This window comes from Somniosus microcephalus, chromosome 6 (assembly GCF_052327205.1).
Source record: "Somniosus microcephalus isolate GS21.2 chromosome 6, FLI_Smic_1.0, whole genome shotgun sequence".
In the NCBI taxonomy this organism is placed as follows: Eukaryota; Metazoa; Chordata; class Chondrichthyes; order Squaliformes; family Somniosidae; genus Somniosus; species Somniosus microcephalus.
The window spans coordinates 118663236-118679315 of NC_140992.1; the positions used below are offsets into that span (position 1 = coordinate 118663236).

The window sequence follows — 16080 nt, forward strand, 5'->3', positions numbered from 1 at the left end:
TGATCACCTAATCATTATGGTAATGCGTTTGCAATCATGGTAATGTGTTTTCTGATCGCCTATTGTCTGTATAACCTCTGCACTCCGCCCTACACTGTTTCCACCAGCAAGGTGTGACATCGTGGGTGCCAGCCATATTAGCAGCCACAGATCAGTTTAGCTTCTTTTATTTTACTTCCTGCTGCCTTCACAGTTTCTTGAGTTAACATGATCATTTCTTACAATATGCAAGTGACTCAGCGATGTCGACATTTCACCACCATTTTATGCTGACAGGATCCTCCATTTTAGATTGACAGGGTCCTTGGCTATGCGAAGCGAGTTGTTACCATATTTTGCATTCTATATCCTCAGCTGAAGGTAAGCATGCAGGTGCAGCAGGCGGTTAAGAAGGCCTTTGTTGCAAGGGGGTTCGAGTACAGGAACAAGGATGTCTTGCTACAGTTGTACAGGGCCTTGGTGAGACCGCACCTTGAGTATTGTGTGCAATTTTGGTCACCTTACCTGAGGAAGGATGTTCTTGCCATGGAAGGAGTGTAGAGAAGATTCACCAGGCTGATACCTGGGATGGCAGGAATGACGTATGAGGAGAGCTTGTGTCGATTGAGCTTATACTCACTGGAGTTTAGAAGATTGAGAGGGGATCTCATGGAAACCTATAAAATTCTGTCAGGCCTGGACAGACTAGATGCAGGAAGGATGTTTCTGATGGCTGGGAAGTCCAGAACCAGGGGTCATAGTCTAAGGATAAGGGATAAGCCATTTAGGACTGAAATGAGGAGGAATCTCTTCACCCAGAGAGTGGTGAACCTGTGGAATTCTCTGCCACAGAGGGCGGTGGAGGCCAGTTCATTAAATATATTCAAGAAAGAGTTGGATATATTTCTTAAGGCTAAAGGGATCAAGGGATATGGGGAGAAGGCAGGGACAGGGTACTGAATTTGGATGATCAGCCATGATCTCATTGAATGGCAGAGCAGGCTCGAAGGGCCGAATGGCCTACTCCTGCTCCTATCTTCTATGTTTCTATGTTTCTATGTTTCTTCGCTGAATTTCACGGGAGGCGTTGGCGGTGCCGCGCCCGGGCACTGGTTGCTTTTAGGGCACTAATGTGAGGCACAAAGCAACCGAATTTTTCCCCCTCAGCCTTTTGTGTTCTGAATAAGAGAGAAAAGTAATCCTACTGATTTGCTGTCGTCAATTGGATACCGAAATGTTAAAATCAATTTAGAGTTAATTTGGAATTAATTTGTATCAGCGAAGTGGTAGGAAAATTCTAGACCCCATCCAAAACCAGCTAGAGACAGGAACGAATATTCACTCACAAAGGCTTGATAGCTAGCCACGTTGAGGGAGCAGGTAGTTAGGATAACCACACCCTAGTACAACTGGTTTAGAAGGTTAACTAATGGTCAAGAGCTTAGTTGTAAAGTGCACAAGCATTGCCCAGGTGGCAGTGTGCTGTGTGCAAAGTAGTTCGCTATCCAGAGTCCCAAGAAGGTAACAGATACAGGTGGTCTGGCTATTAGCCATTTTGCTTAGAGTTAAAGGAAAAAGAAATGGAAAGAAGTACCCTTTAATCTTACAGATTTGCTGCTGTGATTCCGATCCCAAATTAGTGGGAATACCCGTGGAATAACAGAGACGGTGTTTCTGACTAGTGGAATAACGGAAGACTTATCTAGGTTACAAATTATCCACTTTGCTAGGAAAAACAAAAAAAGCAGAATATTTTTTGAATGATGAGAGACTGGGAAATATTTGCACTCAGAGGAACCTGGGTGTCCTTGTACATGAATCACAGAAAGTTAACATGCAGGTACAGCAAACAATTAGGAAAGCAAATGGTATGTTAGCTTTTGTTTAAAAGGGATTAGCGTATAAGAGCAAAGAAGTCTTATTCCAATTGTACAGGGCATTGGTGAGGCCACACTTGGAGTACTGTGTACAGTTCTGATCCGGATAGCATCCCTGGACGGGTACTCAAGGAATGTGCTGATCAGCTGGCTGATGTCTTCACCGCCATCTTCGATCTGTCATTGGCCCAGGCAGTAGTCCCTACATGCTTCAAGACCGCTACCATTATTCCTGTGCCAAAACAAACGGCTGTGACGTGCCTGAACGTCTATCGACCTGTCGCACTCACACCCATCATAATAAAGTGTTTCGAGAGACTGGTCTTAGCTCACATCAAAGCCAGTGTTCCTGCCTCTCTTGACCAACACCAGTTTGCCTATCGTGCAAACAGATCAACGGAGGATGCAATCACAACTGCTCTACACTCGGCACTGAATCACCTAGATGGTAAGGAGACCTACATCAGAATGCTGTTCACAGACTACAGCTCAGCATTCAACACTATCGTCCCCAACAAGCTGGCCACCAAACTCCAAAATCTTGGCCTGAACACTTCCCTCTGCAACTGGACCCTGGACTTCCTAACAAACAGACCCCAGTCTGTCAAATTAGGTAACCACACCCCCCCCCCGACCCTGAACACGGGGGCCCCACAAGGATGTGTGCTGAGCCCCCTCCTCTACTCACTCTTCACCCACGACTGTGTGGCTGTTAATGGTTCCAACACCATCATCAAGTTTGCGGATGACACCACGGTAGTAGGCCAGATCACCAACAACGATGAGTCAGCCTACAGGGAGGAGGTCCAGCATCTCGTGAAGTGGTGCGCCGATAACAACCTGGCCCTTAACATCAAGAAAACCAAAGAAATCATTGTGGACTTCAGGAAGTCGAAAGGCAGAAGTCACACCCCCATCCACATCAATGGGGCTGTGGTGGAAAGGGTGGACAGCTTTAAGTTCCTCGGAGCCACATCACGGAAGACCTCTCCTGGTCCCTCAACACCTCCTCTCTGGTGAAGAAGGCCCAGCAGTGCCTATATTTCCTAAGGAGGCTGAAGGGATGTAACCTGTCACCCCTGATCCTCTCTAACATTTACCGCTGCACTATAGAGAGCATCCTGACAAACTGTATCACAGTATGGTATGGCAGCTGTAGCTACTATGACCGGAAAGCCCAGCAGCGGGTAGTCAAAACTGCCCAACGCATTACCGGCACCCAGTTACCGACCATAGAGCACATATACCAGAAACGCTGTCTACGGAGGTCACGGTCCATCATCAAAGACCCTACCCACCCCAGCCACAGTCTGTTCGCCCTCCTGCCATCTGGGAGACGCTACAGATGCATTCGCACCCGTACGACCAGATTTAGGAACAGCTTCTTTCCCAGGGCTGTCATCCTACTGAACTCCACAAATAAACTCTAAAGCCTGCACATCTGCCAATGCACTTTATTATGGTTATGTTTATGTTAATATACTACAAGCCAAATGTATGTTGAATGTTTAAATGTCTTAATCTAAATGTACACTCTCGGGAGCCGCAAGCCTACATTTTGTTGTACTGCACTTGTGCACTAACAATGACAATAAAAGTTGATTTGATTTGATTGATTTGTCTCCTTACCTAAGGAAAGACATACTTGCCTTTGAGGGACTTGCAGTGACGGTTCACTAGACTGTTTCCTGGGATGAGGGGATTGCCCTATGAGGAGAAATTGAGTAGACTAGGCCTATATTCCTTAACATTTAGAAGAATGAGAGGTGATCTAATTGAAACATACAAAATTCTTGTGGGGCTTGACAGGGTTAATGCATGGGAAATGTTTCCCCTGGCTGGGGAATCTAGAACCAGGGGTCACAGTCACAGAATAAGGGGTAGACCATTTAGGACTGAGATGAGGAGAAATTTCTTCACTCAAATGATTGTGAATCTTTGGAATTCTCTACCCCAGAGAGCTGTGGTTGCTCAGTCATTGAGTATATTCAAGACAGAGGTCAATAATGTTTTGGGAATGAAGGGAATTAAGGGATATGGGGATAGTGTGGGAAGGTGGAGTTGAGGTAGAAGATCAGCCATGTTCTTATGTGTAGTTACATTTCTCACTTGTAGTATAGTGAGGTTGGAGTGAAAAGATAAAAAGGCTATGAAGATTAGCAGCGGAAAAAAAATGTAGAGCAAAGTAAGCCTACACTAAATCGAGGTCCACTCCAAAATCAAATTGTGCGGTCCTTGGGCAGCAAGTGAACGGTGGGTTCATTTAAAAATGTTATATTTTTATCTCACCACCACCACCAAGTTAACACCAAGAAATGGGGCAACAGTGAGTGAAAATGACCATCTCCCACACCCCCGACACAGGCTACTGATTAGGATTGGCTTTACCTCTGACTGTCTCTGACTCTCTTTTTATAAACTTTTCCCTGATTCTGTATCTTTTTTTCGAGTCTCTTATAAAGTGAACTGGATCCAATAGAATTTCAGGGAAGGGGGACATGAAAGGAGCAGCAAAATGCATCAAGTCACACATTGTGGATTGAACTATCCTGATTCCCAGTATTGTTTGACAATGAGAGTCAAAGAAGAAAACTCTGTTTTTCTCGATTGGTTCCACTATTCTCATCACTGTGGGTGGGCTTCAAGTTCGTTTCAAGTTTGATGCCAATATCATGAGAAGAAGTTAACCAGGTACTGTTGAAATTGTTGCAGCGTCTCCTGTACACCCGGTTTCCTGAATACAACCAAGTTATAATATTTTTTAAAACTGGAGCAGCTGAACATTACTTTTCAATTGGGCCAGGTAAAAAGGACCCGAGCGTACAGAAAGGAATTGCAGTAGGAATTGAGGCAGCAGTACGCCTAGCTTTTCATTGTTGAGGTGTGTACAAGGGTGGCATCATAACCCTGGAAAGCAGTGATGGTGAAATAAATTGTCCAGAAAGACAGGACTGTGATAGAATCCTCACCACTCACCTGGATGGGTGCAGAAACAACAACACTCTAGCAGCTCAATCACTGTCCAGGACAAACAAAGCAGTCTGCTCGATCGGTGCCCCACCACTGGACTCAGTCTCTAACCCCTCCATCATTGGCTGCAGTATGTATGACCTACAGCACATACTGCAACAACTCACCAGATTTATTTCAACAGCATTTCCCTGCCTTGTAACTTATAACACTGAGAAAGACAGGAACAGCAATGTTATGGGAACACCATCATCTCCAAGTCACACACCATCCTGATTTGAATGTATATCGCCACTCCTTCACCCAACTTCCACCGGAGTTGCAGTGGGTGTGTGCCAGAAGTGCTGAGCAATTGTGGCTCCGTTGTCTGTTGTAAAGTAGTCCATTGAAAAGTCCTTCATCAGTTCGAATTCTCAGCCAACCTGGGCTGATGTCATGGGTAACAAATCTGTTGGAGTTCATTGAAGATTTAGCATCATTGGTGGATGTTGTTTACCGTGTTTTAATTTTCTGAAGACATTTGATCAAATGCCTAACACAAGATTTGCAGCTGAACTGCAATCTCTCCAAACCAAATAGAAAATGGGATAATAACTTGGATAAATATTGGGATAGTAATTCTCATTCATCATTCCAGTTGAGAAGGTGAGATCAGTTGATGATTCTGGGATTAGTTCTAGGAATTCTGCAAATATTATTAGTTATAATGGATATGGGTAAAGGTTGTAAACAAGAACATTTAAATTTGTAAATTATGCAAGATTGCATCAAAGGGCAGAATGATCAAAATGAAAGGGATTACATTCAAGGAGATAGATAAAGATTCAATAAATGGCAGATAAATTAGAAATATTATTTGATAGACATGCAGAAAGTAACTCTGTAAAATCCCACATTAAGACCACCATTGTGTAGGAAATATATATCAGGATTTACTTTTCTTTGTCTTGTGTTATTAGCAGATGCACTAATTACTTTGGTTCAAATTGCCCAATATAAACCAATTCAGTCCACGTTAATTAAGACACCATTCTTCATGATTAAAGGGCAGCATTTGTGTAGCGCCGTTTAACTCTTGGTAATGAGAGATGTTAAGAAGCGATGACAACTGATAAGGTATCAATAAAGACTTTATTTATTATTTCTGCACAGTTCCAGCGCCTTTTCAATCAGTTTCCCCCACTTTCACCAGCAGTAATTACTACCCCACCACATTATTTACAGTCAGAATGTTTATACTCAATCTACAGGCAAAGGCCATCCAAAAGTAATTGTGTCAAATTCATGAACATGATGTACATTATCTGTCAGGTATCTTTAGCGGACAATAGAATTATTCCAGTTGCTTCATTTCCAGAAATATTGTACCTCGGCAGAATTGTGAATTAGAACCAAAAGATTTTGACTTAGCCGTTTGTACTTGGTTTCTGTTACTCGAAATTGAATAGACACAGGACTGGAGCCAATGTTCCATTTGTTTCTTTGTGCGCGGTCCCGTTAACTTCTTGCACAACCCATTGAAATTTTCACGCTGGTGAGCGGCCTGCGCAGGGCCTCCAGACCACTGCACGGCCACGCAGCTTAGCGACAACATTGACTGTAACCCAACTGCACACATTCGCTGTTGCATTAATACCTGGAAATTGATTCAATGAAGCATTAAGAGTCTGATTTGCTCTTTCATCCTTTTCTGTCAATGTTATCCCTGTTATCTTTGTTTAATCAGCCTTTTTGTTGGCATTGATATTGTCCCTGTCCTTGCCTAGAAAACATAATTTCATTTCCTCAAGAATTCTTTTATTCAAGTAAATCCTGGCTTGAATTACGTAGCATTGGTTACTGAATCTCTGTCATGGGCACCTTCCTGAATGTGTGATTGGGAATACACTGCTGTCTCGTCACAACAAGACCAGATGAATATATATGTTGTTGTTCTTCCAGATACAGAAACAATCAACCTTCGTGTTTTGACAAAAAGCACTAAAATAACACCCCAACCTAGTGAACCTCAGAGCAGCAAACCTCCAGGATGACTAAATGCCCCCAAATCCCGCTCCCTGATGCTCCTGAAGGTGTCCCGTCACCACATCTTCACTTTAATCAAGAGCGTGTGTAAAGAGCTGGTGCTTTCCTTCTCTCCACTAAATTGACTGTGGAGCAGCTGCCAGCAGGTTACACAAACCAATTGCTCTTATTGTCAAGATACACTCCTCTCAGCAGCAGTACTTGGTATTAGACGCTAAAGTAAAATGCCAGCAAGTGAAGCAAAGTGTATCCTGAATGTAAGAGCAGTTGGTTAGGAAACAAGTTATTGTAGTGAATGGCTTAGAGATTGCCATTGTGCTTAATGGGCTTATACTCAAATAAGGTTGTGTTTATTTCCTACTTTATATTTTTTTTAATTTTAAAAATTTGCCAGAAACTTTCTCATGAGCTTTGTTATATATAAGGAACCTGTGTTTGGGATTAAAACATGTTTCCATTTTTGGCTCTCGGTATTAGATTAGCATCAAGCATTCCCAGATAAAATTGATACTTTATAAACTAACAGAACCCCAAAAATATGCTTTAAAAACCCAACTCCAGAAGATATAGTTCAAAGTACAACAGAACCCCAACAACATGCTGTGGAGATTTTGAAATGCTCCTAAGGAGGCAAATGGCCATTTTCGTGCTGTCTTGGAGCCTGTACTAGGTTTACAGCAAAACTCAGTCCAGCTCCCAGCTGGTGAGAGTTCTGTTGGGCCTAATGAAGGTGTAATGGGTGGAATTTCCAGGTTCTATCCCAAATTATGCCCCCCCCCCACCCGCCCCATTTTGGGCAATCCGTCCTCAATGGCCCCCAAAATCTTAGCCACTACGTGACTGCGAACTATTTCTAGATTGAATTAAATTTCTGTATGTAGTTGGGCAATACATCTGAAAGAGATATTCCATTAATGAGCCACTTCCAGCAATTACTTTTTTTTTCTTGCTGGAATTCATATAGTTCCAGACATGTGCTCCATATGTACCTGAGAAGAAGCTCTCGATATTCTCCTTTTTCCAGGGAGCATAGTAATTTTCCCAGTTTTGATATGGGATTGGATAGAACCGCCTTGAGATCCAGAAAGAGATGCCATTGCATTCCTTTCCAGCGAGGTTGGCTAAATTATTAGACTTGCACCTTCGCTTCATAACACGGGTTATCAGTCGAGGGCCTTGATGACCCCAAATGTGTCCAACATAATGGGCCACAAAATCTTCCAAGCAGTCCCACATAAAATGATGGTGGCTGTCATGAAATCCCATTGCTCCATTACTTAAATATCCTGATTCTTCTAAAGAAGTAAAATTGGTAAATGGCAAAGACTTCATTGAAATAATGTCGGTATCCAGGTAGATGCCACCGTATTTCCATAGCAGTGCTAACCTGCAGCTGTCAGCAAGCACATGGATCCAATATCTTTCCAAATCTGGATTTACCTGTAGTATAATGGACAGAGTAAAATGTAAACCATCATGCTCATTTTCACCATAGTTAAACATGTTTCTTCTTCAATCTTTGTGAATGCTCCTTAGCTATAGACCATTCTCGGTCAAGAAACCCAGTTTGTAGAGGATCAAGGTATCGCCGGAAGACACTCACAGGATTGTAAGCAAATGTTTGAAGTCGTTTCCTCCCCAATGATCTCTCCCTGTAGAATTATGGGCATGGAGCTGCACCCTTCCACTACATGGCACAACATATATTACCTAAAGTATTGTTAAGGAAGTCTAGAAAGAAAGAACTTGACCATTGAGAGGTGTAATAGATGGGGAAGTAGGAGGCCATGTGTTAGCTGAAAACATTTTGCTTCTCCTGTTATTGTCCCCTTCATTAATTGTCAATGAACCACAACATGAAACTGTCACGCCACAACTGAAATTGACCAGTCAGTTCAAATCATTGGGAAACTATTCGAACCTCTCTTCCTCTTTTCTCCTCCAGATGTGGTGAACAGTGAAGAACTGGGTGAGGCAAAGTAAGCTGAGTTGGCAAAACTCTATTAAGCATGTTTGCCACTTGCAGTGACTTCCCCTCATACACGACCAAAGTGCTGGAATTGCTTACCATCAATGACCAGGAGACAGCACAGCTCCCCTTACTGCTCCCTCAGCATCTAGCAATGCCAGCAAATGTTAGCACGCATCCTCACTCAATCCAAGTCCCTGAACCCAGAGACATCCAAAGTTAGACAGTGAGGAGGTGAGGAATGCACAAGGTGAAACCATCATCTGCAGAGAGGAGTAGCCCCTCTTTCCAAAGGAGATTGTGCCAGCAGGCCCCTGATGGCATCACTATGATATGTGAATATCTGATGAACCATTATGTTGGAAGGTTCTCCAGAAGCTCCCTAATCATAGTATGTCATGCTTTACATGGTACTGCATGAAAGAAGGCATGCCAGGGTCATCGAAAGCCAGTCTTGCCTATTTGGCTGTAGCTGTTAAGATGCCAGCAACTGTCTCTATACAGCCTGGCAAACCTACCTGGAAATGATGTGGGGACCAGTCTTCTCAGGGTCCAGGTCAGCAGAGAGGCAAATGATGTTCTGTACCGTCTGCTGTAAGGACACCGGCAGTTACCATGCTGCAGAGAACTTGTGAATCTGCAGGGACAGCTGTTGCCTGAAACTTGGCCGCACTTCCTTGCAGTCCTGTGCAATATGGTGTTGTGGAGCGGCATAGGGGAAACCTTCCTCGCAGCACCACCTCGACCTCAGCAGGCATCAGCAGGGAGTTGGGGAATGGGCTACTCTGTCACTTCTCTACAAACTCATGCCTACACCTGAAGATCCCTTTCCCTTCAATTTGGTCAGTCACTTCTTACAACCTGCCCTTTCAACCTCAGCTGCTAATGGGTTGAGATGCCTTTTAAGGTTTTCCAAAAGGTTTTTCGCAAAGAGAGATAGAATGGAACAGAAATGACAGAGACCAGGACAGAAAGATTCTGAGACAGTGGGAGATAAGCACAGAAACAGTTACACTGGTGAGACGTTTTACTTTTGTTTGTGAGCAAGGAGATTAACTATTATATTTTATATATAATTAAAATCTTTATGTCCTGCCACCTGTAAACCCTTTTCAGTGTTAATTGTGCTCCTACCTGTTACCTTTGTGCAGTAGGTAGTGTGGTAATAGGGTTTTTCCTGTTGAGGCCACTTACCACTTCATCACATTTTCCCTATCGCACACCCTGTGACCCTGTGCAAGCACCAATTCGGATTGTTCCGTCTGAGCAAATGTGTATGTGCAGAGCCCATGCAGCCTGTGTTCTGCCCATTGCTATTTGAAAATTGCAGTGGGTCCTATTGCTATCATAGGCCCAGGATTTGCATTGTTTAGTGAGGCTCCCACCTGTTTTCAGTGGGAACCTTGGCTGCCTATCTAAAGGCCCCACTCACTATGACAGTGGGCATACTGACAGCGGGGGGATAAGTTCTGCACTCCGATTTTGTGTGTGCTTCCACCCTGTTCCCACTCGTAAATGGACCGAGATGGGAGTGAGAATGTGGTAAGAAAAGTGCTTCCTGATTTCCCTCCTAAATGGGAAGGCTAAAATTTAAGATTATGTTCTCCGCTTAATCACTTTATCGGTCATCCTTTTCATTTCTTCTGCATGTGACCCATCACCTGCCCCCTTTCCTTTGCTCTGTTTCTTATAAGCTGTTTATCTGTAGTGCCTTCCAGCTCGCACAGAATGTTAACCTGATATATTGACTTTTTTCCTTGCTCCATAGAAGCTGCCTGACCTGCGGAGTGTTCCCAGCATTTCTGTGTTGCTTTTGAATTATTAGATTCAGCCCATTTGTGGAACAGAGACTACAACCAACTAGAAAACTTGAAATTACGCCCCCCGCCCCGATCTCTCTCTCCCTCTCTCTTCTCCCCGCCTCTCTCTCTCTCCCCTCTCTCTCTTTATCACCCCATCTCTCTCTCTTTCCCTCTCTCCCTTCTCTCTCTCTCTCTCTCTCTCCCCCTCTCCCTCCTCCCCCTCTCTCTCTCGTTATCACCCTCCCCCTCTATCTCCCCCTCTCTCTCCTCCTCTCCCTCCCTCTCTCTATCTCCCCCTCTCTCTCCCTCTCTCTCTCTCTCTCTCATCAGCCCCCTGTCTCCCCCTCTCTCCCTCTCTCTCCCAATCCCAGTCTCTCCCCCTTTCCCTCCCTCTCTCTCCCTCTCCCTCTTTCCCTCTCTCTCTCCCCCTCTTCCAATCCCTGTCTCTCTCCCCCTCTCCCTACCTCTCCCTCGCACAATCTCCCTCTCTCTCTCCCCTATCTCTCTCTCTCTCTCCCTCTCTCTCTGCCATCTCTCTCCCTCTCTCTCCCCCACTCTCTCTCTCTCTTCCCATCCCTTGTTAAGGAATAGCCATGATTCAGAGAAATACACAATACTATGAACAGAATTCTGATATATCTACATATATAAAACAGTATGTCTCTCTGTCTGTCTTTCTGTCTCTCTGTCCGGCTATACAATCAAAAGTTATAGAGCGTACCTACACTGTTGCCTCACAGCACCAGGGACCCGGGTTCGAATCCGGCCTCGGGTGACTGTCTGTGTGGAGTTTGCACATTCTCCCCGTGTTTGCGTGGGTTTTCTCCGGGTGCTCCGGTTTCCTCCCACAATCCAAAGATGTGCGGGTTAGGTTGATTGGCTATGATAAATTGACCCTTAGTGTTAGGGGGATTAAATACGTGGGGTTACAGGGATAGGGTGGGATATGTGTTGGTGCAGGGGTTACGGGGATCGGGTGGGATATGTGTCGGTGCAGGCTCGATGGGCCGAAATGGCCTCTATCTGCACTGTGAGGTTTCTGTGATTCTGTGATATGTTATATCAAAAGAAAGCTCATCATTAGAGGACTCTTATAGGTGTATTTACTTTTTGGTCGGACAAAAATTGTTCCGACGGTATCCAAAAAACGTTCAAAATTCCGCTCATTATCCGCTCATTAGCATCGAGTGACGTGAAGGTTGACCAATCGTACAGTCGAGCGACCCGACGGTCGACCAATCGCTGCGTCACGGGGGCGGGTTCATTGCGTGTGCGGGCGGGCCATCCTACAGTCGATTGACAGGACAGTTGACCAATCCTACAGTTCAGTGACCTGACGGTTGACCAATCGGTGCGTGTGTGGGCGGGCCTTATCATTCTGAACCGAGGTGAGTGGCCGCCATCTTGATTCCAAACTGTTCATTTCTTTTTCCCACTTTCTGCGTGTTCCTTTTCAAATCTACATTTCCAGCAAAAAAAAAGTTGCTTTTGAAACACAAATTGTTTTTTAAAAAAGTTAATAAATTTGTAAATCTTTTCTCTAACATCTAGAATTTTCCTACCTTTCACCGTTTTACCAGGCCTGTAAGCCTGGGCCTCTGTTGCCCAGCCACGCCCGAGCTAGGCACCTCCCGTCACACTCAACAAGCGGCTGGCGATCGCCACCATCTTTGTGAAGGCTGGAGGGGTAGGGCCTGAGCCGACTGTCGCCACCGCCGCCATCTTAGTAAAGGCGGGTGGGGCAGGAGTCAGAGCGCGCGACTTGAGACCGGACCGGCCTCACGCGGTAGGTTGCACGGCAGCGTCTCTCTCTCTGCTCTTGAAGCAGGCTGGGGCGGGGGACGGGGCTCGGGAGGTCGGCGGGGGCGGGGCTCGGGAGGTCAGCGGGGGACGGGCCTCGGGAGATCGGGGGGGGGGACGGGCCTCGGGAGATCGGGGGGGGGGGACGGGCCTCGGGAGATCGGGGGGGGGGGGACGGGCCTCGGGAGATCGGGGGGGGGGGGACGGGCCTCGGGAGATCGGGGGGGGGGCGGGCCTCGGGAGATCGGGGGACGGGCCTCGGGGGACGGGCCTCGGGTGATCGGGGGACGGGCCTCGGGAGATCGGGGGACGGGCCTCTGGTGATCGGGGGGGGCGGAGATCGGGGGGGTGGACGGAGATCGGGGGGGGGCTGAGATCGGGGAGGGGACGGAGATCGGGAGATCGGGGGGGGACGGAGATCGGGGGGGACCGGGGGGGGACGGAGATCGGGGGGGGGGATGGAGATCGGGTGGGGGGGGACGGAGATCAGGAGGGGACGGAGATCGGGAGGGGACGGGCCTCAGGAGATTGTGGCCTCAGGAGATTTGAGGGGGGGAACGGGCCTCGGGAGATCGGGGGGGGATACGGGCCTCGGGAGATCGGGGGGGGGGGAACCGGCCTCGGGAGATTGAGGGGGGGGACGGGCCTCGGGAGATCGGGGGGGGGGAACGGGCCTCGGGAGATCGGGGGGGGGGGGAACGGGCCTCGGGAGATCGGGGGGGCGGAACGGGCCTCGGGAGATCGGGGGGGGGAACGGGCCTCGGGAGATCGGGGGGGGGAACGGGCCTCGGGAGATCGGGGGGGAACGGGCCTCGGGAGATCGCGGGGGGGGGAACGGGCCTCGGGAGATCGGGGGGGGAAACGGGCCTCGGGAGATCGGGGGGGGGAAATGGGCCTCGGGAGATCGGGGGGGGGAAACGGGCCTCGGGAGATCGGGGGGGGGGGAACGGGCCTCGGGAGATCGGGGGGGGAACGGGCCTCGGGAGATCGGGGGGGAAACGGGCCTCGGGAGATCGGGGGGGGCGGGCCTCGGGAGATCGGGGGGTGTGGGCAGGGGGGCGGCCTCGGGAGATCGGGGGCGTGGGCGGGCCTCGGAGATCGGGGTGTGGGTGGGCGGGCCTCGGGAGATCGGGGGGTGGGCGGGCCTCGGGAGATCGGGTGGGGATGGGCGGGCCTCGGGAGATCGGGTGAGGGGGTGGGCGGGCCTCGGGAGATCGGGGTGGCGGTGGGCGGGCCTCGGAGATCGGGGGGGTGGGCGGGCCTCGGGAGAGCGGGGGGTGGGCGGGCCTCGGGAGATCAGGAGTGGGGGGCGGGACTCGGGAGATCAGGAGTGGGGGGGCGGGACTCGGGAGATCAGGAGTGGGGGGCGGACTCGGGAGATCAGGAGAGGGGGCGGGACGCGGGAGATCAGGAGAGGGGGGCGGGACTCGGGAGATCAGGAGAGGGGGGCGGGACTCGGGAGATCAGGAGAGGGGGGCGGGCCTCGGGAGATCAGGAGAGGGGGGCGGGCCTCGGGAGATCAGGAGAGGGGGGCGGGGCCTCGGGAGATCAGGAGAGGGGGGGCGGGCCTCGGGAGATCAGGAGAGGGGGGCGGGCCTCGGGAGATCGGGGGGGGCGGGCCTCGGGATATCGGGCGGGCCTCGGGAGATCGGGGGGGCGGGCCTCGGGAGATGGGGGGGGTGGGCAGAGGGGCGGGCTCGGGAGATCGGGGGGTGAGTGGGCGGGCCTCGGGAGATCGGGGGGTGAGTGGGCAGGCCTCGGGAGATCGGGGGGCGTGGGCGGGCCTCGGGAGATCGGGGGGCGTGGGCGGGCCTCGGGAGATCGGGGGCGTGGGCGGGCCTCGGGAGATCGGGGGCGTGGGCGGGCCTCGGGAGATCGGTGGGTGGGCGGGCCTCGGAGATCGGGGGCGGGGTAGGCGGGCCTCGGGAGATCGGGTGGGGATGGGCGGGCCTCGGGAGATCGGGTGGGGATGGGCGGGCCTCGGGAGATCGGGTGGGGATGGGCGGGCCTCGGGAGATCGGGTGGGGGTGGGCGGGCCTCGGGAGATCGGGTGGAGGTGGGCGGGCCTCGGGAGATCGGGTGGGGGTGGGCGGCCTCGGGAGATCGGGTGGGGGTGGGCGGGCCTCGGGAGATCGGGTGGGGGTGGGCGGGACTCGGGAGATCAGGAGTGGGGGGCGGACCCGGGAGATCAGGAGTGGGGGGCGGGACTCGGGAGATCAGGAGTGGGGGGCGGGACTCGGGAGATCAGGAGTGGGGGGCGGGACTCGGGAGATCAGGAGTGGGGGGCGGGACTCGGGAGATCAGGAGTGGGGGGCGGGACTCGGGGAGATCAGGAGTGGGGGGCGGGCCTCGGGAGATCAGGGGGTGGGGCGGGGCCTCGGGAGATCAGGGGGTGGCGGGGGCCTCGGGAGATCAGGGGGGTGGCGGGTGCCTCGGGAGATCAGGGGGTGGCGGGGGAGATCAGGGGGTGGCGGGCCTCGGGAGATCAGGGGGTGGCGGGCCTCGGGAGATCAGGGGGTGGCGGGCCTCGGGAGATCAGGGGGTGGCGGGCCTCGGGAGATCAGGGGGTGGCGGGCCTCGGGAGATCAGGGGGTGGCGGGCCTCGGGAGATCAGGGGGGTGGCGGGCCTCGGGAGATCAGGGTGGTGGCGGGACTCGGGAGATCAGGAGTGGGGGGCGGGACTCGGGAGATCAGGGAGTGGGGGCGGGACTCGGGAGATCAGGAGAGGGGGGGACGGGACTCGGGAGATCAGGAGAGGGGGGCGGGCCTCGGGAGATCAGGAGAGGGGGCGGGCCCTCGGGAGATCAGGAGAGGGGGGCGGGCCTCGGGAGATCAGGAGAGGGGGGCGGGCCTCGGGATATCAGGAGAGGGGGGCGGGCTCGGAGATCAAGAGAGGGGGCGGCCTCGGGAGATCAGGAGAGGGGGGCGGGCCTCGGGAGATCAGGAGAGGGGGGCGGGCCTCGGGAGATCAGGAGAGGGGGGCGGGCCTCGGGAGATCAGGAGAGGGGGGCGGGCCTCGGGAGATCAGGAGAGGGGGGCGGGCCTCGGGAGATCAGGAGAGGGGGGCGGGCCTCGGGAGATCAGGAGAGGGGGGCGGGCCTCGGGAGATCAGGAGAGGGGGGCGGGCCTCGGGAGATCAGGGGCTGGCGGGGGGGCGGCCTCGGGAGATCAGGGGGTGGCGGGGGGGCGGGCCTCGGGAGTTCAGGGGGTGGCGGGGGGGCGGGCCTCGGGAGTTCAGGGGGTGGCGGGGGGGCGTGCCTCGGGAGTTCAGGGGGTGGCGGGGGGGCGGGCCTCGGGAGTTCAGGGGGGGGCGGGCCTCGGGGGGGGCGGGTCTCGCGAGATCGGGGGGGCGGAGGCTCGGGGAGACTCGGAGGGAGGGGGCTCGGGGAGACTCGGGGGGGCTGGGGGGAGGCCTCGGGGGGGCGCTCCCGTCCACCCTCCCCTCCACCCTCCTTCCCCCCCTCCCCCCTTCTTCCCCCCCTCCCCCCTCTTCCCCCCCCCCCTTCTTCCCCCACTCCCCCCTCCTTCTTCCCCCTCCCCCTTCTTCCCCCCACTCCCCCCTCCTTCTTCACCCCCCCTCCCCCCCCTTCTTCACCCCCCCCCCTCCCCCCCCCTTCTTCACCCCCCCCTCCCCCCCTTCTTCCAATACAATACAATA

The 16080-nt window shown here is 51.8% G+C and overlaps 1 protein-coding gene across 2 annotated transcripts in view; it reads right to left on the minus strand.

The window, feature by feature from the left end:
• Positions 1-5938: 5938 nt before the first annotated feature.
• LOC147116037 (alpha-1,4-N-acetylglucosaminyltransferase-like) overlaps positions 5939-16080 on the minus strand; it is a 39723-nt gene continuing 29581 nt past the window's right edge. The window contains exons 1-3 of one of the 2 annotated variants that reach the window (XM_085990758.1): positions 12185-12570; positions 11730-12081; positions 5939-8291 (exon numbers count right to left, since the gene is read on the minus strand). In XM_085990758.1, coding sequence (XP_085846884.1) covers positions 7677-8291; positions 11730-11999 — 885 coding nt within the window. In that variant the 5' untranslated portion in view covers positions 12000-12081; positions 12185-12570 and the 3' untranslated portion in view covers positions 5939-7676. Of the gene's footprint in view, positions 8292-11729; positions 12082-12184; positions 12571-16080 lie in introns of those variants that run through there. The other variant, XM_085990759.1, reaches the window with a different exon arrangement.